The 21,338-nt window shown below is 41.4% G+C and overlaps 2 protein-coding genes across 3 annotated transcripts in view; one reads left to right on the top strand and one right to left on the bottom strand.

The window, feature by feature from the left end:
• Nucleotides 1-16,908, bottom strand: part of LOC106586314 (protein mono-ADP-ribosyltransferase PARP14) — a 25,750-nt gene extending 8,842 nt beyond the window's left edge. The window contains exons 1-25 of one of the 2 annotated variants that reach the window (XM_014173482.3): nucleotides 16,511-16,908; nucleotides 16,012-16,202; nucleotides 15,892-15,916; nucleotides 15,471-15,650; nucleotides 12,573-12,812; nucleotides 12,203-12,445; nucleotides 10,038-12,103; nucleotides 9,704-9,836; nucleotides 7,202-7,306; nucleotides 7,020-7,094; nucleotides 6,627-6,803; nucleotides 6,313-6,497; nucleotides 6,170-6,224; nucleotides 5,918-6,022; nucleotides 5,723-5,785; nucleotides 5,441-5,617; nucleotides 5,091-5,266; nucleotides 3,973-4,096; nucleotides 3,760-3,879; nucleotides 3,587-3,649; nucleotides 3,278-3,454; nucleotides 2,963-3,145; nucleotides 2,164-2,805; nucleotides 1,788-1,951; nucleotides 156-330 (exon numbers count right to left, since the gene is read on the bottom strand). In XM_014173482.3, the coding sequence (XP_014028957.2) occupies nucleotides 156-330; nucleotides 1,788-1,951; nucleotides 2,164-2,805; nucleotides 2,963-3,145; nucleotides 3,278-3,454; nucleotides 3,587-3,649; nucleotides 3,760-3,879; nucleotides 3,973-4,096; nucleotides 5,091-5,266; nucleotides 5,441-5,617; nucleotides 5,723-5,785; nucleotides 5,918-6,022; nucleotides 6,170-6,224; nucleotides 6,313-6,497; nucleotides 6,627-6,803; nucleotides 7,020-7,094; nucleotides 7,202-7,306; nucleotides 9,704-9,836; nucleotides 10,038-12,103; nucleotides 12,203-12,445; nucleotides 12,573-12,812; nucleotides 15,471-15,650; nucleotides 15,892-15,916; nucleotides 16,012-16,202; nucleotides 16,511-16,682 (6,016 nt within the window). In that variant the 5' untranslated portion in view covers nucleotides 16,683-16,908. The remainder of the gene's footprint in view (nucleotides 1-155; nucleotides 331-1,787; nucleotides 1,952-2,163; nucleotides 2,806-2,962; nucleotides 3,146-3,277; nucleotides 3,455-3,586; nucleotides 3,650-3,759; nucleotides 3,880-3,972; nucleotides 4,097-5,090; nucleotides 5,267-5,440; nucleotides 5,618-5,722; nucleotides 5,786-5,917; nucleotides 6,023-6,169; nucleotides 6,225-6,312; nucleotides 6,498-6,626; nucleotides 6,804-7,019; nucleotides 7,095-7,201; nucleotides 7,307-9,703; nucleotides 9,837-10,037; nucleotides 12,104-12,202; nucleotides 12,446-12,572; nucleotides 12,813-15,470; nucleotides 15,651-15,891; nucleotides 15,917-16,011; nucleotides 16,203-16,510) is intronic. The other variant, XM_014173483.3, reaches the window with a different exon arrangement.
• Nucleotides 13,514-21,338, top strand: LOC106586315 (N-myc-interactor). Its single transcript, XM_014173484.3, has 6 exons — nucleotides 13,514-13,683; nucleotides 17,807-17,897; nucleotides 18,119-18,225; nucleotides 19,115-19,254; nucleotides 20,344-20,441; nucleotides 20,686-21,338. The coding sequence occupies exons 4-6, from the start codon at nucleotides 19,200-19,202 to the stop codon at nucleotides 20,887-20,889; spliced, it is 357 nt and encodes a 118-aa protein (XP_014028959.1). The 5' UTR covers nucleotides 13,514-13,683; nucleotides 17,807-17,897; nucleotides 18,119-18,225; nucleotides 19,115-19,199; the 3' UTR covers nucleotides 20,890-21,338.

Below are 21,338 nucleotides of genomic sequence, written 5' to 3'. Positions count from 1 at the left end.
ATGAAATGGAGGGTTTCCACTACAGGAGTCTATAATGACGAGACAGTTTTTTAAGGGATAATTTGTTTGAATCTTTGTTTGATTAAGCTCTACAGAGCATTACTGTTATGTGAATGGAGAGGACAGTGTATGAGTTGATAAAGAATGTTCTTTACCGTTTCTCCCACAGAAGCTCCTGTTGAAACCACAGGCGTTGATTTTCTGACAGATGTCTTTGGTGGTGCCATGGTAAAGGTTCAGCTCATTCTTGTTTTTAGGATACTTCTTATCCAACGCCTGTTTCTTCACTGCGTACCTCTGCCACTGGTCCTTGCTCTGAATCCTCTGGATCTGTAAATGAAGCATTATAGATATTGTCAGTGATACAAGCACTACATTCCTCTCCTGGTTGTATATAATCTACACTGAACAAAAATATAAACGCAATATGTATAGTGTTGGTCACATGTTTCATGAGGTGAAATAAAAGATCCCAGAAATGTTCCATACACACAAAAAGCTTATTTCTCTAAAATGTTGTGCACAAATTTGATTACACCTGTTAGTGAGCATTTCTCCTTTGTCAAGATTATCCATGAACCTGACATGTGTGGCATATCAAGAAGCTGATTAAACAACATGATCATTACAAAGGTGCACCTTGTGCTGGGAACAATAAAAGGCCAATCTAAAATGTGCAGTTTTGTCACACAACACAATGTCACAGACGTCTCAAGTTTTGAGGGAGCGTACAATTGGCATGCTGACTGCAGGAACGTCCACCGGAGCCGTTGCCTAATAATTTAATTTTCATTTCTCTATCATAAGCCACCTCCAACACCATTTTAGAGAATTTGGCAGTAAGTCCAACCGGCCTCACAACCGCAGACCACGTGTAACCACGCCAGCCCAGCCAGGACCTCCACATCTGACTTCTTCACCTGCGGGATCGTCTGAGAAAAGCCACCAGGACAGCTGATGAAACTGTGGGTTTTGCAAACGGTCAGAAACCATCTCAGGGAAGCTCATCTGCGTGCTTGTAGTCCTCACCAGGGTCTTGACCGGACTGCAGTTCGGCGTCGTAACCGACTTCAGTGGGCAAATGCTCACCTTCGATGGCCACTGGCACACTGGAGAAGTGTGCTCTTCACGGGTTAATCTAGGTTTCAACTATACCGGGCAGATAGCGTGTATGGCGTAGTGTGGGTGAGTGGTTTGATGATGTCAACGTTGTGAACAGAGTGCCCCATGGTGGAGTTATGGTATGGGGAGGCATAAGCTATGGAAAACGAACACTATTGCATTTTATCCATGGCAATTTGAATGCAGAGATACCTTGATGAGATCCTGAGGGCCATTATCGTGCCATTCATCCGCCGCCATCACCTCATGTTTCAGCATGATAATGCACGGTCCCATGTTGCAAGGATCTGTACACAATTCCAGGAAGCTGAAAATGTCCTAGTTCTTCCATGGCCTGCATAACCCCCAGACATGTCACCCATTGAGCATGTTTTGGATGCTCTGGATTGACGTGTACGACAGCGTGTTCCAGGTCCTGCCAATACCCAGCTTCTTCGCACAGCCATTGAAGAGGATTAGGACAACATTCCACAGGCCACAATCAACAGCATGTGAAGGAGATGTGTCGCACAGCTTTAGGCAAATGGTGGTCACACCAGATACTGACCATAGATTAGGGCCTAATTACCTTATATGAACTGTAACTCAGCAAAATCTTTGAAATTGTTGCATGTTGCGTTTATACTTTTGTTCAGTGTATATCATATCAGTAATAGTTCATTTACCTGGACAATCTGAACGGTTGATTGTGTTTTAGTATTTGGTTTCTTGGAGGTTGCAACAAATTCCTTCTCTATGCTCTGGTACTCCCCTGAGTTAGGAGCCAGTGTGACTATCTCCAGATCCTTGCCGTCCATTCTGGTCCAGCTACGTGGGAACTGAATGACAGCTGAAAAACAGGAGCATAGAGGAAACCATTGAACAGATCATCAATGTAAAAAGTCAGGATCAATTAGTTATCATCAAATACATTTTTATTATTTAAATTCATATTCTCTTGATGTTCTGTATGATACACTTTTGATAAACTATACATTTGTATGAACTATAAATGATGCTTGACTATAAAGCTTTTTCCTAAACATATAACCAAGGTATTACCTGTGTCAGAGTCTGCCACAAGGCTCCTTTTGACCCAGGTGATGGTCCCTTTGCTGTCAGTCTGCTGCATTCTGCTCAGATCAACAGTGAATGTCTCCCCCTGGTGGTTATATTTAAAACTCTTGTCTTTCCTGTGGCAGGCCAGCTCCAGGTCATAGCTGAGACTCTGGTCCAGCTCTCCCCAGGCCTCTCCCTCCCCGGCCTCCCAGCGCACCGTCTCCCTCATCCTCTTCTCCTCTCCCTCCCGGTTCTCCCTGTCCCTCGCCCCCAGCAGATAGTCCCTAATCTGGAGGACAGCGGAAAAAACGTTGTCTTTCTTCCCAGATACAGTGACTTTGTTTGGGGATGCTACCAGGACACGGACCTGGTTATTCTGGCTTAGGGCCACGATGGCGTGTTTCTGCGGCTCCAGCAGCAGGGGCAGGTGGCTGGAGAGCAGGTCCTGGCTAACGCACTCCTCCGAGAGCAGCTCGTCCAGAAGTTTCTTCACCTGAGCCAGGCTGGCAGGGGAGGGCCCGTACACCTCAGCCTCCATACTGGGGAAGACCACCGCTGCTGTGGCGCTGGCCAAACACAGGGCTCGTTTGGTAGGAGCAGGCTGGGCTGGTGTGTTTTTTTTGACCGTTTTTGATAACTGTTTGGCTGTTGTAGAAGTAAATAAATACATAATATATGAGAAACATGCATAGTAATACTTGTGAAAAAGATTAAACACTTGTAAAGGCTTAAACACTTGTAAAGAAAGTATTTTAAAGGCTTATATAGTCATATTTCTGAAGACGATTAGGTTACTACTAACCAGCAGTCTTGGGTGTCAACTTTTTGAACTTTTTCATAACCTCATCAAAGTCCTTCATCATCTTGGTTTGGAATATAACAATGTGAATCGTTTTAACCGATGGGGTTCCGATGGTTTTCTGTAGCTCAGTTATTGCGTGCAACATTGCATTCCCAACCTCCACTGCTCCCAAGTTACCAGCACCTGTACAGGAGCATAAACGTTTGTGTTTTTGGTGTCCAGTGTATTTTTTTATCATTACAGTACATGCATAGCAAATAATAAATGCCACTTTTAGGTTTTTTAACAATGATACTACAATGTTATTACGCCTACCTGTTCCAAGTGCTGGGATGGAGACCGACTGGATTTTCTTGTCTTCACACATCTTCAACACCTTGAGCATGGAGCCGGTGATCTCCTTCTCCTTGGTCTGCCCCACCATGTGAATGATGTGCTTGGTCTGGATGTTTCCAGGTTTGGTCATGACAACACCATCATTGGGTTGGGTCCCTGGGGTCAGAAAAGAAATGCATTAGCATGTCTCACTTCTAACACAAACAGCACTTATTTTTTCTTCAGTTACCCATATTTCAATTCTCGTTTACTTTGTTTGTATTTATGGAAGAAATGGAAGACTCATGCCTAAAGCTTTGCACTCGTCCACAACCGACTGTCCAGCTGCTTTTAGAATGGCTCCTGAAACGCCTACACAGTGAGGAACAACATGAGTCTAATTATCTTCACCTGAAGACCTTTTATGATGAAAGAATATCAGATATGTTCAGCTGATTTGAAAGTTGGAATTAGGATCTTGCCTGAGTTCAGATCGAGACTTGAGTTTGTACTGCTGACGATGGCGTCCGTTTTCTCCTGAGTGATGTCCCCACATACCACCTTGACCTTCACTGACCCAATTATTGCTTCAATGGTGTTTCCTGGATAAAGGGTAAAGGTTACAGAGGGAGGATAAATAGCAGTCACACTGTCGCAGAATGTCACATGCTGTAATACATTGGAACTGTACGAACCTGTCTGACCACCGCCGCCGTCTTCTTCCCCAGAGCTGGTGTCATCATCATAAAAATCATCCTCAGAGTCACTGTGATCGTCATCATCATCACTACAAAGATCATCTTCATCCTGGTTGAGAATCTAAAGAATGGGTTTAAAAACAATAACTATACACAGTAATGTACACTGAGTGTACAAAACATTAGGAACACATTCCTAATATTTAGTTGCACCCCCCCCATCCCTGTGGAAAGCGATCCACAGGGATGCTGGCCCATGTTGACAGTTGTGTCAAATTGATTGGATGTTCTTTGGGCGGTGGACCATTCTTGATACACACAGGAAACTGTTGAGCATGAAAAACTCAGCAGTGTTACAGTTCTTGACACACTCAAACCGGTGCGCCTGCCACCTACTACCATACCCCATTAAAAGACACATGAAATATTTTGTCTTGCCCAGTCACCCTCTAAATGGCACGCATACACAATCCATGTCTCAATAGTCTCGAGGCTTAAAAATCCTTCTTTAACCGGTCTCAACCCCTTCATCTACACTGATTGAAGTGGATTTAACATGTGACATCAATAAGGGATCATTGCTTTCACATGAATTCACCTGGTCAGTCTGTCATGGAAAGAGCAGGTGTTCCTAATGTTTTGTACACTCAGTGTAACTATACATCCACAGTGTGCCTGAAGTGAAGTTATATTAACAATGGCAGTTATGACATTATTATTACAAAGTTAGTACATTTTTTTCTATTTCTTTAAAGCTAGAATCCTTAGCTACATACATTTTTGGACTTATAAAAGAATGATATGTACCCATTGATTCTTGAAGAATATAACTTATAACTGCCTCATGAGCTTAGTTCAAATGTTGTACCCCACCAGAACCCAAACTATAAGCTTGTTTTACTCCAATGTTTAGAAACAACATAAACAAACACTGTTTATCCTCAAAACATGTCTAAAACTATAATTTCAATCATGGATGGCCAGTCCTTGCATCCATAGCGCTGTCTATAGATCTGAGAGCGGTTCCCCAGCCCCACCCCTTAGCTTTTTAGTGAAACGGGGGCGGGGAAAACGCTTTGTTATTGTTTCAATTAAGGATTCTAGTTTTAACATACCATCTGTCTAGTCTTCCACTGGTTGAGCCCCAGCTGACACTCCTGCAGGACCTTGTCCTCGTGGATGACAATGTAGATCAGTTTGATGATGGTAGGAACGAGGCACTGTGATAGATGATCCTGGATGCCTTGGAGGATGGCACCCATGGAGTCTGCACCATTAAGGCCGCCACCTCCTACAATGAGAACGTTTTTTTTTTTTTTAATCACTGCATTAGGTGTTGCTGAAAAATAGGACAATAGCTGTGGATAACTCAACAAATTAAAATGCCTGCATGTTGGGAGCCTACAATAACAACTGTTTATAATAACCTGTAATAACACTGAACCACTAATAAACCATTGCCTACCAGTGCCCACAGCAGGGAAGGACACGGTTGTGATCTGTTTGTCCTCACAGCACTTCAGCACCTTGGTGACTCGTAGTGTAGTGTCAGCCACAGAGTGGGGCCCCAGCATGTGGAGGATGAAGTCACACTGCAGGGCCCCTCCACTGGTCACCCCTGCTGCATCAGCCCTCAGAGGGCCTGGAGAAATAAAGCAGATGACACACACAGAGAGAGAAAAGAGTCAGACTGAATGGCTGTGATACACCACAGGTTACATTTTTCCTGAGATGGGGAGACACTCACAAATGGTTTTGCACTCCTGTTCAACTGCGCTCCCAGCTGCTTTGAGAATCGCAGCACTAACTCCTGAAGAGAACATGTTTAAAATGAGGTTGTATCCAGTAGGTAGGAAGAAAGTTATATTAACAGAATAAATCATATTTTCTGGAGTGCGCTAATAATGTAACATTTTATGTCGTTTTTCTTCAGTATACAGACCTCTTGTTAAGCTGATACTTGAGTTGGTGGTATTCACGATGCCTCTGACAGTTTCTTGAGTGATGTCGCCTCTCCTCACTTCAATTCTGACACCATGGATTTTAACTAGGGGAGGGAAAAGGTCAACATTTCACCCACACACATTGTGATAATGATACCAATGCACATTTTAAAATAGGACACCATGAACTCATTTGAAATGTAAACAAATATGAATTAATTTCAAATTCAAACAAAGTATCAAAGTCAGACCTTGATTTGGGGGAAGACTGGACTGAGAAGGTGTAGATGTTGATGCAGCCTTTGCCTAGAGAAAGCCCATAACCTCTAGTTATCACACTCATCAACAAAACAACAAAACATTTTCAAATGAGCCTTAAGTGAATTAAATCTACCTGCTCGATTTTGTGTGGGCCCAGGTTCCTTTCGTTAAAGTAATCTCTCAAGAGGTCAAAGATCTTTTGCTCAAAGGCCACTATGAAGATGATTTTGATGCTGGATGAAGGCATCTGTGATATGTGCCTCTCCAGTCCTTTTAGTATGGCCTTGATAGAATCTTTAGGCTCAATGCCACCTTTCCCTGAAGCACAAGACATCAGCATCCAAAGTGAGAAATAGATCAATTGAAACAAATAAATTGATTGATTAATCAATACAAGTGACACTGGAATGGAACATTTAGTTTTACAATATATTTCAGTTGAATCACCTGTGCCAATAGTAGGAATGGACACTGTGACTGCCTTCCTGCGCTCACACTGATTAAGGACCTTCTCTATGGAGGTAGTGATATCTGCAGCATTCTTGGGCCCAACTATCTGAGCTATGTTCTGACAGTTCAGTTTCCCACCACATGAGAGCACAACATCATTGTCCTTCAGGACACCTGGTGAAATTGGGAAAAAAAAATAAAAAATAATCAGTATTCTGTGATTAAGGTTCAACACTAATGGTCTGGTAGCAAGCTGAATACTATATTATTTCTGGAAATATTGATTTTATAACCTAATCTTATCATATCAAGTATTATCGCTTGACTAAGTCCTCTTGTAAATGGGACTTCCTGGATAAATTAAGGTTGAATAAAAAAAGTATACCTTACCAAGTAATTGTACCATTCTTCTGCATTCACCCACTACTGATTTCCCAGCTTCTTTTAGGATGGCTCCAGACACACCTGTTGAGATAAGACATAAGTTAGAGACTTACCGTACACCGACAAATGAAAACAAACTGAAAACAAACCGTGTGAACATGTCATTAAAAACATTAAAACACACTTGCCAGAATTAAGATTCAGATGATGGTTGTTGGAATTCACTATGACATCCACGGTCTCTTTGGTGATGTCTCCCTTCTTCAGGATCACTGACACTCCACTAATAATCACTGTTAATAGAAGAAAAATGTATTAAACAATTACCCCACCGAAGACATTCTTTAAAAAAGTAGGCAGCAACAATCAATACAGAATTAAAACATACAACACGATCCAGCCTAAAAAAAGCATTTACACTCCTCCGTAAGAGTCTCCCATCAATATTTTTAATTCATTCAGTAGCACTAACATATCTAGATGAAGCATGGATTGTAGACTATTCCATGCCTCTGGTGCACAAGAAGAGAATACAGTCTTGCCTAATACTGTGAATGTCCTGGGGACTTTAAGTAGCAACCACCTAGCAGACCGGGTATGGTAACTGCTGGTGGGGAAGGAGACCAGACTACAGAGGTAGAGGGAGTTTACCCAAAAGGGCTTTGTAGATGAACACATACAAATATAGCTTCCTGCGCATATAAAGTGAGGTCCAACCTTCCATTTGGTATAAGGTGGTGGGTGAGTGACATTTGTAATAAAGCGCAAGGATGCATGATAAACAGAGTCCAGTCTCTGTAAGACGGAGGAGGTTGCATGCATATGCAACAAGTCACCATAATCAATTACAGAGAAAACAATGGCCTGAACAAGCTTCTTTCTAGCCATAAGCGGGAAGCAAGCCTTATTACGAAAATAAAAACCCAATTTCAATTGAAGCTTCCTCACAAGATTATCCAAATGAACTTTAAAAGGACAACTTGTCATCCAACCATATACCTAGGCATTTATAGGATGACACTCTTTCAATAGATAAGCCACCAGATGTGACAATGCTAACCTTCTCTGGCAGAGTTCGAGCTCTGGTAAAGGTCATGAATTTTGTTTCTTGTACATTCAAGACCAGTTGAAGACCATAAAGGGAGGCAGTGACTGAAAAGCAGTCTGGAGCTCTTCAACAGCCTGAACCAGAGAAGGAGCACATGAGTATTATGACTGTGTCATCTACATTTAGATGTAACTTTACTGGTTGCATCCCATTTCCTAAATCTTTAATAGAAATTGAGAACAACACAGGAGCTAAAATGGAACCCTGGAGCACACCTCTACTAATCTCAAGAAAGCTAAACTTGTGATTGTCAGTATGTACACATTGTGATCTGTCAGAAAAATTGTTCCTAAACCAATTTACTGCCCCTTCACTGAGACCAATGTTACTGAGTCTTCCTAGCAACAATTCATGGTCAACTGAATCAAATGCCTTTGATAAATCCACAAACAGAGCAGCACAATGTTGCTTTTTATCAAGTGCATTAATGATGTCATGTACCAAGGCCATAGCTGCAGTTGTGGTGCTGTGGCCCAATCTAAAGCCAGACTGAACTCTGCTCTGTATGTTATTTTCAATTAAGACGTTTTTTAACTGATTTCACTAGAGATTCAGACTTCAGTAATAATACCAGCTGCTATTATTAAGAGGTAGGGATCCAGGTTGTCTGGACCTGCAGACATTTTAGTGTCGATTGCCTTCAGTGCTTTATAGGCCTCAGCATAAGAAACAGGCTCAAGCCTGTTCAAGCCTGAGGGTGGTTTTAACCTTCTAGACGATGAATTGTATCAACTTGCTACCCAATGTTTTTACTTGCGACATATACACTGAGTATACCAAACATTAGGAACATTAGGAACAATCCTTGGATAGCTTTGAAGAATTAATCGATAAATTGGTCCAAATGGAAAACTAAAGGCACAGAAACTGTAAATTATTTGGTAACAGGAAATACATTTAGTTATGGACTGATCAATGTAGATATTTTCAAATACATGCAACTTAAAAGTTACATAACACAACATTTTTGATTTGAAATCTTTTGGACATTGAGTCAGAAAAGGATGCTCATATGATAGGTAAGATATACAAAACCTTGCAGAGAACATATCCAACTGACAATCTCAGAAAAAATAAATAAACTATTGGAACCAAGACTTAAAAAGAATTGATGTTGGCACAAGATGGAGAGAATGTTGGAGCATAACTAATGAAATTAAAGTTAACTAAAATGTCTGCTTAATTCAGTATAAACTACCGTATAGAATGTATTATACAAAAGACAAAATTCACAAATTCTACAGCATAACGGTCATGTCTTAAGTGTAAAACCAACAATTACTCAATATTCCACGCTTTCTGGGAACGCTATGAAGTCCAAAAGTTATGGGCGGAGCTAGAATGTTGGCTGTCAGAAATATTACAATGAAACCATACTTTTAATCCATCTGTCTGCATATTTCATATGGGGGTGTAGTGAGATAAGCAATGGGCTGGATGATTCTCTTCTCATCACTCATCTTGAAAAACCTTATACTAAAAACTTGGAAATCAATTTGTGAGGACAGGGCATGCTATAGGTTTCCTGCAGTATTCAACTGTATGGTATGATTATATAAAAAGTATGGTTGAAGGAACTAACCTTTGATGTCTAAGCCTGGCTTAGCCACTAGGGGGGGTGGTGGATGTGTGTTATGTGGGGCAGCGGCTGCAGAGGGAGCAGTTGGAGTTGTGCCTGTTGCTGTTTCGTTGGTTATTTGTTGTCGACGATAACCCTGTTCAATGAAGTAGGACAAGAAGAGGTTTGACTTTCAACAGGAAGTCTTGATCCCATTTACAATAACACTGGACATTTCCTCCTTAATCAAACCCATGCATGTACCAAGGTTTGACATGATATGTTAATCACAGGTGTAGCCAGGTGGCATTATAAACAAACACTAAACATCGAATGGAATGTTGATAAGTGGACATACCTCTCCTTCAATGGCTGACTGGAACTCCCCCACTATCTTGGCATCAGAGTCTATCACAAATATGTTCCTCAGGTGTTGGGGTTTCTGTTTAATGAAACCAAGGACTCCCTTGATAACTGCTGCACAGCTCTCTGTGATGGGAAAACCAAAGGTACCGCACCCCATCGCTGGCATCCATATGGAGACGCACTTCTTGATGTCTGCTTTCAGTAAACTGTCCTGGACCGTCGACTGTAGATTGATCTTTTTAAGAGTTGAGGTGTCCTTCCCCCATACTGGAATCACTGCATAGATGAGGTGCTGAGCTCCAAGGGTGCCTGGGTTGGACAAGACCACATCTCCTGGCTGTAGAGTCTGCCTCTCCTTCAGGAACTTGTCAAACACCTTCCTGATATCAGGCCCACCAATCTGAAGGAACTGCTTGGCGATCGGAGTATCAAAGGACAGATTGCTGCTCAGAGGGCAGATCAATGCATCTGCAGCATGTTGGGAGATGTTACCCTGACCAACAGTTAAAGTGAGGCAACCTTCAATGTTGTATCTGTATTTCTGACAGTGGGTAATCACTGGTGATAGGTAGAGTTTGCACCCTAAATCCTTGAACTTAGACTGCAGATCCACTTGGTTTTTCTCTAGGACTTTGGACTCTCCGGCTTTGGAGTACGTGTACCTCTCCGTTGTAATTGTACTGACCTGCTGTTTCACTGCATCTACGGCCTCTTTGATTTTATCACTCGCTGCCGTGATCTTCAGACAAGGAGATGCTAGTGTTTTGCATGGCAGTATAGTCACGCCCAGAGCCTTGATTTCAGGGACCTCTGAGAGGTTCATGCAAGAGGCCACAAACTCTACTTCCTGGACAGATTTGAGAGAGACATCCACTGTTTCCGGCTTCTTGTTGTCCAGGTATCCCCTCAACTTCCCTGCCACATCTGCCACCACACTGGAGAATCCACAGACTCCAATCTTCTCCTGTGTTACGGAAATGCTGACATTGTGGTTGTTCCTGGTGAATTTGAGGTCGCCATTAAGTATGGTAAAGAACTGTGTCCATTGTTCGCCATTGGTCACATGGGCTTGGTCTGGTGTGAGTTTGATGACTTCCTCTTTGATGACCTCATGTAATGTGTCTTCAGCTCTCTGGATGTCAGCTCTTTCTGCAAGGATGTGGATGGAACCGTCACCAAGGAGGAATACAGACGATATGTGGTTCTGGGCAAAATGCTTCCTCTCAAACTTCTTCAGGTCCAGAGATTTCAAGAACTCCATCAAAGGCACTGATACATTAAGCAGTCTGGTTTCAACATTCCCCATTGCCTCATGGACAACACCTTCTGCGGTACTCACCTTGTTCTCTAAACCCTTTAGACATATGATGAAGCTTTCTTCATCTTTGGAAAACTCCACGTCCACTAGTTTGCCAGAGACAAGATCCCAGATGATCTCAAACTTCTCTTTGGAGTCCAGTGAGATCTTTTTTACTATTGTGTTCATCTCCATCTCAAGCTCATCACTGACCTTCTTCACCATGTGCTCAATCTTCTCCACAAGGGTCTTCACCTCATTCTGCACTCCTACCACCACAATCTCACCATTGCTCTTCTTGTAAGAGATGCTGGCATCAGAGGATTTGAGACCAAGACAACTATTCTCAACCCTTTCCCAGACCTCCACCGCTGTGGGCAGCTGAACCTCTTTGTATTTCTCTAGCAAGGCCAGAGCCTCGCTCCGGGCAATTCTTCCCCATTTAGGGCCCAGTCTGAGCATACCCAAGGACTCCTTCTCCATGGTCATGTCCAGCTCCATCTGTGGGGGTTCTGTGATCCTATTGAAGGAGACGCTAGCATTGACCTTACGTAGTCCAGTTGTTAAATCCTGCTTGCGGGCTTCATCACATTTAATGAAGTCGAAAAGTGCTGAACTGAGACAAAGGGCTATGTTAGAAGGGATGTCTGATTGGGGGGCTGTTTGCCCTGTTAACGCCTTCTGCAGACTGGAGTAGAATAGCTGAGCTATGAGGTCCACCCCACCGAAATGATGCTTGTGTTCCGCCACCCGATAGGCAACTGGAATAAGATGAACAGAGGGCAGAATTATTTACTGAACACGTTAGCTTAAAACGTCATCCTATTTCTAGAGGATAATGTAATTGAAAAGGGGCCTACCATGACAGTCTTCAAAGGTGATGACCATGCTCTTGCCCTTGGTAACCCAGATCTGGGACTTGATATCTCCTCCTTTGCTCCTCTTGCTGGAGAAGTAGAGATTGAGGGCCTCCTCCACTCCTCCTTTGATTTGGCTCATGTCCCCCTGGACAAGCACAGAGTCTGTCAGCTCTAAACGACACGCCCCGATCTCCATGCCCTGGAACTTCTTTGATGAACATTTCCTAAGGAAGGACTTTATGTCTGCGTAACATAAAATGTTAATAGTTAGTTTAGTATTGTATGTCGTTGTTTGGTCATTGAACTTAATTTAATGGCGGAATATTAGAGATATTGTGTGTACATCTTTTAGATGTATCTGTGGACCCACCAATGTTCTGTTTGAAGCTGACCACTACTCTGTCTCCATCGTCCAGGGTCTCCCAGGCATGCTCAGCCCCTTGGCTGCAGCTGCCAATGAACAGAGTGATGATGTCGCACTTGCAGTTCTCATTAAACCCAGTCAGGACGAAGCGCCTGTTGTCCAGTTTCCCTTCCACAGCAGTCTCATTGTACACCTCAACAGAAATGCCATAGTGATGCTCCTTCTTGGCAAGGACTTTCTCTGCATCTGACAGGAGGTAAAGAATTTATTGGTGGGCATGAATGTCCAAACAGACTCAAGAAATAAACTCATATGATGTTCACCTGTTGATATAAGTAGATGGCATGTAATATAACAATGTAAATTCTCTAAAATGTAAAGACTCAAATAGCAGCCATTGTGTTCTTGTGACTGGGAAGGAAGCATTTCCTCATTTTTTATTTATTTATTTATTTCACCTTTATTTAACCAGGTAGGCAAGTTGAGAACAAGTTCTCATTTACAATTGCGACCTGGCCAAGATAAAGCAAAGCAGTTCGACAACATACAAAAACACAGAGTTACACATGGAGTAAAACAACATACAATCAATGATGCAGTAGAAAAAAAAAATAAGACTATATACAATGTGAGCAAATGATGTGAGATAAGGGAGGTAAAGGCAAAAAAAATGCCATGGCTCATGACCCCTATTCCCAGCTGAGATGAGACATTCCATTTTACAGTCATAGCAAAGTAACCTCTGAATGATAAACAAGTATGGCAGATCTAATTACAGTGTTTATTCCAACAGGCACAAAGTGGAAATGTACACTAATTAGAGGTCAACCGATTAATCGGAATGGACGATTAATTAGGGCCGGTTTCAAGTTTTCATAACAATCGGTAATCGGTATTTACCGATTTGCCGAATTATTATTATATATATTTTTTTAAACCTTTATTTAATTAGGCAAGTCAGTTAAAGAACACATTCTTATTTTCAATGACGGCCTAGGAACGGTGGGTTAACTGCCTTGTTCAGGGGCAGAACGACAGATTTTTACCTTGTCAGCTTGGGGATGCAACCTTATGTTAACTAGCCCAACGCTCTAACCACCTGCTTTACGTTGCCAAGGTAAGTTGCTAGCTAGCATTAAACTTATCTTATAAAAAACAATCAATCAATCATAAACACTAGTTAACTACACATGGTTGATGATATTACTAGTTTATCTAGCTTGTCCTGCGTTGCATATAATCGATGCGGTGCGCATTCGCGAAAAAGGACTGTCTTTGCTCCGACGTGTACCTAACCATAAACATCAATGTCTTTCTTAAAATCAATACACAAGTATATATTTTTAAACCTGCATATTTAGTTAATATTGACTGCTAACATGAATTTCTTTTAACTAGGGAAAATGTGTCACTTCTCTTGCAAACAGAGTCAGGGTATATGCAGCAGTTTGGGCCGCCTGGCTTGTTGCGAACTGTGAAGACTATTCTTTCTAACAAAGACTTCGCCAAACGGAGGATGGTTTAACAAAAGCGCATTTGCGAAAAAAAGCACAATCGTTGCACGACTGTACCTAACCATAAACATCAATGCCTTTCTTAAAATCAATACACAGAAGTATATATTTTTAAACCTGCATATTTAGCTAAAAGAAATCCAGGTTAGCAGGCAATATTAACCAGGTGAAATTGTGTCAGTTCTCTTGCGTTCGTTGCACGCAGAATCAGACTATACAGAATCTGGCTCGTTGCGAACTAATTTGCCAACATTTTACGGAACTATGAAATAACATTGTAGGTTGTGCGATATAACAGGAATATTTAGACTTATGGATGCCACCCATTAGATAAAATACGGAACGGTTCCGTATGTCACTGAAAGAATAATGTTTTCGAGATGATAGTTTCCGGATTTGACCATATTAATGACCTAAGGTTTATTCTATTATAGTTAAGTCTATGATTTGATATTTGATAGAGCAGTCTGACTGAGCGGTGGTAGGCAGCAGCAGGCTCGTAATAGTCAAAGGTATATGGTTTAGAGAGAAATAGTGGACGCGTCATAATTCCTGTAATAACTTGCGGCTGAACTTGAAAGGGGTTCCTTCGTTATTTTACCGTTCATGTCTTCCATAGAGAATGTCTTCATCTACTTCAAATAAGGTCTGTGTTTTGTGCTTAAACCGCCTCGGCGTTTTGATACCCGTGTAAATCTCCCTAGATAACGTTTGTCAACATATTTTCATAAATCCACTCTACAAAAAAAATGATCTTCGCTTATATTGATCAGAGTTATATCCTATGGATATCTACACAGTTATAAAATTGGCAAGGTGGTGTAAGCCTAAACCAAACACAGACCTTATTTTAAGTTAATCTAAAAATATCCTATGGAATAAATGAAGGAACCGCTTTTCAGATTTTGCTAGAAGGTGTCATGGGAATTATGACTCGCACTTTGGTAGTCAATTCTTACCATGCCCATTATTAAAATAGGATTTCCTGCATATAGAAATTACAGTTTTTGTTTTCAGCATTCATCACAGGTAACTTAAACACTATTTTTATTATTCAAACAGTTGAGAGTATTTGTCTCCTAAGCAGACTCTTCAGTATCGTTGTCACTTCAGAGCTGTGTGTGTGTGTGTGTGTGTGTGTGTGTGTATATATACATATTTAAAAAATCATAATAATAATCTGCCAATTAATCGGCAGCGGCTTTTTTGGTCTGCCAATAATCGGTATCGGCGGTGAAAAACCATAATCGGTCGACCTCTAACACTGAATACAGTAAAATAAATCCAAGTGCGTGGTTAATAACTCCCACATACAGTAAATCCACAATATAATATTAATTTGAGGAAAGAATATTTAAATTATATAGTCTATGTAAAAAAAACTCCTTACCTGACTGAAAGGACAGTTTGAGGATCCAGCTATTCTTGCCATGTCTTGTAATGCTGACCCCTTCTTCTTCCGATGCAAACTGGTCAAAATACAATTTAAGGAGCTCCTTTTCGAGTTCCTTGGTGGTTCTAACAAGCAGTGTATATGTGTCTGCTTTAATATCCTTATCCTCCACTGAATCTGAAAAATAAACAGAAAGACACACACACACACACACACACACACACACACACACACACACACACACACACACACACACACACACACACACACACACACACACACACACACACACACACACACACACACACACACACACAGAGAGAGAGAGAGAAAGAGAGAGAGAGCATTAACATGAATGTGATTCCCATATTGATGTTATATATTGATGAATAAGTGTCTTTATGAATATCAGTCTTACCTGCTTGACTGTCTGACACTGGCTGCTACATCACAGATAAAGACAGGTACAGAAAAACACATGTCAAAATATTGTAATATGGCAAACTTGATGCAATATAACAAATAAACAAATAATCACCTTTTCTTCGGTGTTGAGTGCAGATTTCCCCACAAGAGTCAGATTGTCTCTTTTTGGTAATAGTGGTGGTTTAACATTCTTCACTTTTGTTTCACCGCCATTCTCTTTCAGTTTCACTTGAAGCTCAACTACCCCAATGGGTTTTTTAAAATCTATCTTATGATCTCTTTTAGCCAACACTTTCTGCAGAGCTGGGGAAATGATAAAATACCATCATTAGGTACAGTATATGTAGTCTTGGCCTAATTAATCCATTGTACAAAACCAGATTCTGCTGTTTTGGCTCCTAAGACATTACATTACTGAACACAATCTTGGTGCTTCAGATGTTTGTCAAAATACTTAGATTGTTTACATTAACTGTTTATCACAATACTTCAGATATAGGCCTGAGCACAATAGATAAACTGCATAACTAGGCCAATTTATTCACAATCAGATTATGTGTCTAAATTGACAGTATGTAAATATTTTGATTTCAAAATATTTGTATAATTACATGCATCTTCGAGGTAAACGAGCAGAGCCTTCTTCTTGTCCCCAGGATAGTCTTGAATTTGTAATACCTCTCCTCCAGACCTCCTTTTGTTTTTAAAGTACAAATCCAACTTGGATCTAATTTTGTCTAGGTCGTCTGGCAGACCCTCCAAAATCACTGTTTTTTCCGTCATTATTCAGACAATTAGGTCGGCCTATATTGATTGAAGCATGATAATATTTGTATGACTCTTATTTCAGAAACTTTGATTGCTCACCTGTCCTGTTGAAGTGACAGTTCGTGTCTCAGGGGAACGACGATTCTGAAATTCCACACTCTGAAAGCGTGCTATTTCGGTTGTTATGGAAAACCCGTGCTAATATGTTGTGTTGAGCCCTGATGGTTGCGCCCTGTATAGTGCATAAAATAACTTTCACTTTTGATTTTAACCTCGTGACTTCGAGGAACTTGATATTTTACTGAACTAGAAAGTTAAAATTGGATATTCGACGGATATTCGCGCTTTCAAACCACTTGAGCCACAGACTCCAAATAAGTGTCATGATGTTGGAAAAATTGCGCACAACATTGCACAGGTCTTATTTTCACGATTAGGACATTCATTCGCTTTACAAAGCTAATAAACATGTGGAAATGTGAGCAGCATTTTGTATTCCTAGATGAATTAGTTAGGGAGCGTAAACTAAGTTTAAACTTCTTTTACATTCGAATTTCAATAGCTCCTTGGTCATGTGACCTATTTGACTCAAACAAGGTTCAGAATGTCCACTGACTACCCTTCTATATTGCACACCCCTTGGTTTATCCATTTTAATCTCACACGTTTTTACATTAATTTTCCAAACTTTCAAATTTCAATAGCTCCTTGGTCATGTGCCCTACTGACTTCAAACAAGGTTCAGAATGTCCACTAAGTGGGCCTACACATTGCACAGCCTTTAGTTTGTCCATTTTCATCTCACACGTTTTTACATAAATGTTTTAAAATTCAACATTTCAATAGCTCCTTGGTCATGTGACCTAATGACTTCAAACAAGGTTCAGAATGTACACTCAGCAGGCCTACACATTGCAGACCCTTTAGTTTGTCTATTTTCATCTCACACAATTTTTCAATGTTTCTAATTTCAATAGCTCCTTGGTCATGTGACCTACTGACCTCAAACAAGGTTCAGAATGTCCACCCCTCTGTCATTTTGACTGGCAGGCTGTAACAACAGATTGCTTTGATATGAACTTAATATGAGGGGACTAAAAAGAAACAAACACTCACAGTATTGACTCTGCTGGCTTCAGATCTATACCCAGATCCCTGAGAAGAAAGTGAAGTTTACCAGTAAGGAGAACGAGGGCAGCGATGACAGCGGTCAGTGCATCAAGGAAAAAGGTACAGGAATCAGGACGGCCAGATATGAACAGACAAAGGGACCATGTCTTCTCATTTTGGATTAGCCTTTGATATATAATAGGATAGATCACTTACTTTTGTGGCTTGATAAAGGACAAATTCATGTATAGTAATGTACTGTACAAATCAGATTTGATCCTATTCCAGAGTTATCTATGTTCATTGTATGTGAAATACTGGGATTCCCCTTTTTTCTCTAGTGGCAGCCCAGATCCTGAAGATGGCCAAGTGCACTGTGTCCTGTGACAAAGACAAGGTGTATGTGAAGCCTAAAAGCCTTACACTGGACCCTTCTGTCAAGTTTGAGGTACAGTAGTTCACACAATTAATGTTATAATTAAGTACCTTGAAGACATTAAAGAGTGACTGCCTTTAAAAAGCAACAAATCCCTTTGAAAATGGACTATGTGGCATCGATTCGAGTCAGAAACAGTTATTCTACTGTCAAAATTGACTACAAAGTGTAAATAGGTTACATTTTGTCATAAAGTCAGTGTCTTCCAAAACGGAGTTTGGAACATCTGTGCGTCACAACGTGTAAATGAAGGTTGGGTTTTGATTTGATGATGTCCATTTGCCCATTAACATGGGGTGAACAGCTGCGGTGATTGTCCTATCCAATAGCATAGACAGTGAGACACACCTGCCCAGCACCTCTAACTTTGTTTTCATAAGACAAAACGTTGCACATTTTCTTACTTGAGAAATAATGCACCAAACACCTTAGTTAGATGTAAAACTAAAACATCCTTGGCAAAAACATCATTATGGTTATTTTGAGGAAGTGAAATAGGCTTCCGTGCCTACAGTGTCTCATGGGGGACAAACGTCAATAACCAAACGGGGATGAAACACACCTCCAAGACTGAAATCTCGTTTTTCTAATGAGCAACAGAAAAACACACATGCCAATCGGTGTGTTTAGTGGCCCTTAAAAGACAATCTCCTACACCTGATAATGATTTCATTTACCAAGGACTCTCTGTGTGTGTGCTAGGCTAGGGAATAACCATCTTTACTGCAAAGTGTAAAGGCATGTTCCAATTTACTTTGAGTTAGGAGTTAGGGGTACGTTCAAGAAAATGATGCCATTCGCCTGGCACTTGTCCACCGTTACTTATATTATGGCTGATTAAGTGCTGTACTGTTGACAAGGTGGCACACTGTGAACAAGGTTTGTGGCTGTCGCTGTGCAGGTGCACCTTGATGTGAGGAGCAAATGAGAAATTGTCTGGAGATTAGCTTCTCCAAGCCCAGTTGAGGGGGAGGAGAGGGGAGAGGATGGACTATGACATGCACTCTGGGAAAGGAAAAATCACCTTCCTCAACACTGGAGGTACAGTAGATCTATTCTATTAATAATTAGTGTGTGTGTGTGTGTGTGTGTGTGTGTGCGTGTTCACTCACACTGCACACTGCCCTAACCCATCTGGACAAGAGGAATACCTATGTAAGAATGCTGTTCATCGACTACAGTTCAGCATTCAACACCAAACTACCCTCCAAACTCGTCATTAAGCTCGAGACCCTGGGTCTCAACCCCGCCCTGTGCAACTGGGTCCTGGACTTCCTGACGGGCCGCCCCCCAGGTGGTGAGTGTAGGAAACAACATCTCCACCCCGCTGATCCTCAACACTGGGGCCCCACAAGGGTGTGTTCTCAGCCCTCTCCTGTACTCCCTGTTCACCCATGACTGCGTGGCCATGCACACCTCCAACTCAATCATCAAGTTTGCAGACGGCACTACAGTGGTAGGCTTGATTACCAACAACAACGAGAGGGCCTACAGGGAGGAGGTGAGGGCCCTCGGAGTGTGGTGTCAGGAAAATAACCTCACACTCAATGTCAACAAAAAAATCATCCAGAAGGCGAGGTCAGTACAGGTGCATCAAAACGGGGACCGAGAGACTGAAAAACAGCTTCTATCTCAAGGCCATCAGACTGTTAAACAGCCATCACTAACATTGAGTGGCTGCTGCCAACATGCTGACTCATCTCTAGCCACTTTAATAATGGAAAGATTGATGTAATAAATGTATCACTAGCCACTTTAAACAATGCCACTTTATATAATGTTTACATACCCTACATTACTCATCTCATATGTATATACTGTACTCTATACCATCTACTGCATCTTGCCTATGCCGTTCGGCCATTGCTAATTCATATATTTTTATGTACATATTCTTATTCATTCCTTTACACTTGTGTGTATAAGGTAGTTGTGAAATTGTTAGATTACTTGTTAGATATTACTGCATGGTCGGAACTAGAAGCACAAGCATTTCGCTACACTCGCATTAACATCTGCTAACCATGTGTATGTGACAAATAAAATTTGATTTGATTTGTGAGTGCAGTATTCAATATGGTTAAGCAGAGAAGAGTTTACACAAAATATAATTTTTGTCTACTATTCAAGTGGCAGAGAGTCTGGTCATGAAAAGGAAGTACAGTGTGGATGTCGACCGTGAAGTGAACGTTGGCCTCGGTTACAGTTACCAACTGAAGAAGTTTCTGGTAAGATAAATAATATTCACTAATCTTTCGCCAGGCATTTATTTATGTATGTCAAAAGCATTGCCCACTCAGGCACCACATGCTACTTTATTGGGTTATATAGTCTCTGTTGGAGCAGGACTTTAACACATGCCTATCTACTGTGTTGTAGTCTCCTGTGACAGAATGCTAACAGAAATCCAGACTTGGTTCTGGTTGTGTTCCGAGATTAACAGTGGAACTTTTCTCCACTCTGTTATTCCAGACGTTCTGTGGCACTCCAAAGCGCACCATCCTCCTGAACGATATAGAATACATCCTGGATGAGGAGGACCTGCGGGACTACCTGGAGATTCACTTCCAGAATCCCAGTAACTACGGTGGGGAGATGGAGTGCATCAAGCACGTCTCCAGGGGAAAGGAGGTGAAAGCCTTCTTCACTGAGGATGCCGCTGAGGTGGAGGCCTAACATTAACACTAACGGCCATCCTCTTACAGTACATCTATACTCATGTTCCTCAGTACTTGGTACCACAGGAATATGCCTTAGAAATGATGCATTAATCAGCATTCACCATGAACTCTACACCCCCCTGACATTTAGCACTATATGATGCCAAAACTGATATGTACGTCTTATACAAAGTTGAATGGTTATCTGTAGGAGACAGATGGCTGTGGAATGTGTTAGGGGAGACGGGTGGAGATCTTTGGATTAGGTCTCAAGGGGGCTGAGTTCAGGTCAGTTTCCCTTAAGGGAGAAACAATGGTTTATTATCCTATCACTTCGTCTTCCTGTCGGACCATAAAATATGTAAGGATTGGAGAGAAGGAGGAGTGTTTAAATTGGAGTATATATACTTGTGGTGGTGGAAACATGTGATGTCTGAATGTAGCTGTATCGACCCTTTGGGAAGA

This window comes from Salmo salar, chromosome 25 (genome assembly GCF_965601325.2).
Source record: "Salmo salar chromosome 25, fSalSal1, whole genome shotgun sequence".
Classification (NCBI taxonomy): Eukaryota; Metazoa; Chordata; class Actinopteri; order Salmoniformes; family Salmonidae; genus Salmo; species Salmo salar.
Note: the sequence above shows the minus strand (reverse complement) of the source record. Positions and strands in the feature narration are given on the sequence as shown.

Coding starts and splice junctions, on each gene's coding strand:
- LOC106586315 (XM_014173484.3), top strand. CDS start 19,200: ATGGACTATGACATGCACTCTGGGAAAGGAAAAATCACCTTCCTCAAC. Junction 19,255..20,343: donor CACCTTCCTCAACACTGGAG/GTACAGTAGATC, acceptor CTACTATTCAAG/TGGCAGAGAGTCTGGTCATG. Junction 20,442..20,685: donor ACCAACTGAAGAAGTTTCTG/GTAAGATAAATA, acceptor CTGTTATTCCAG/ACGTTCTGTGGCACTCCAAA.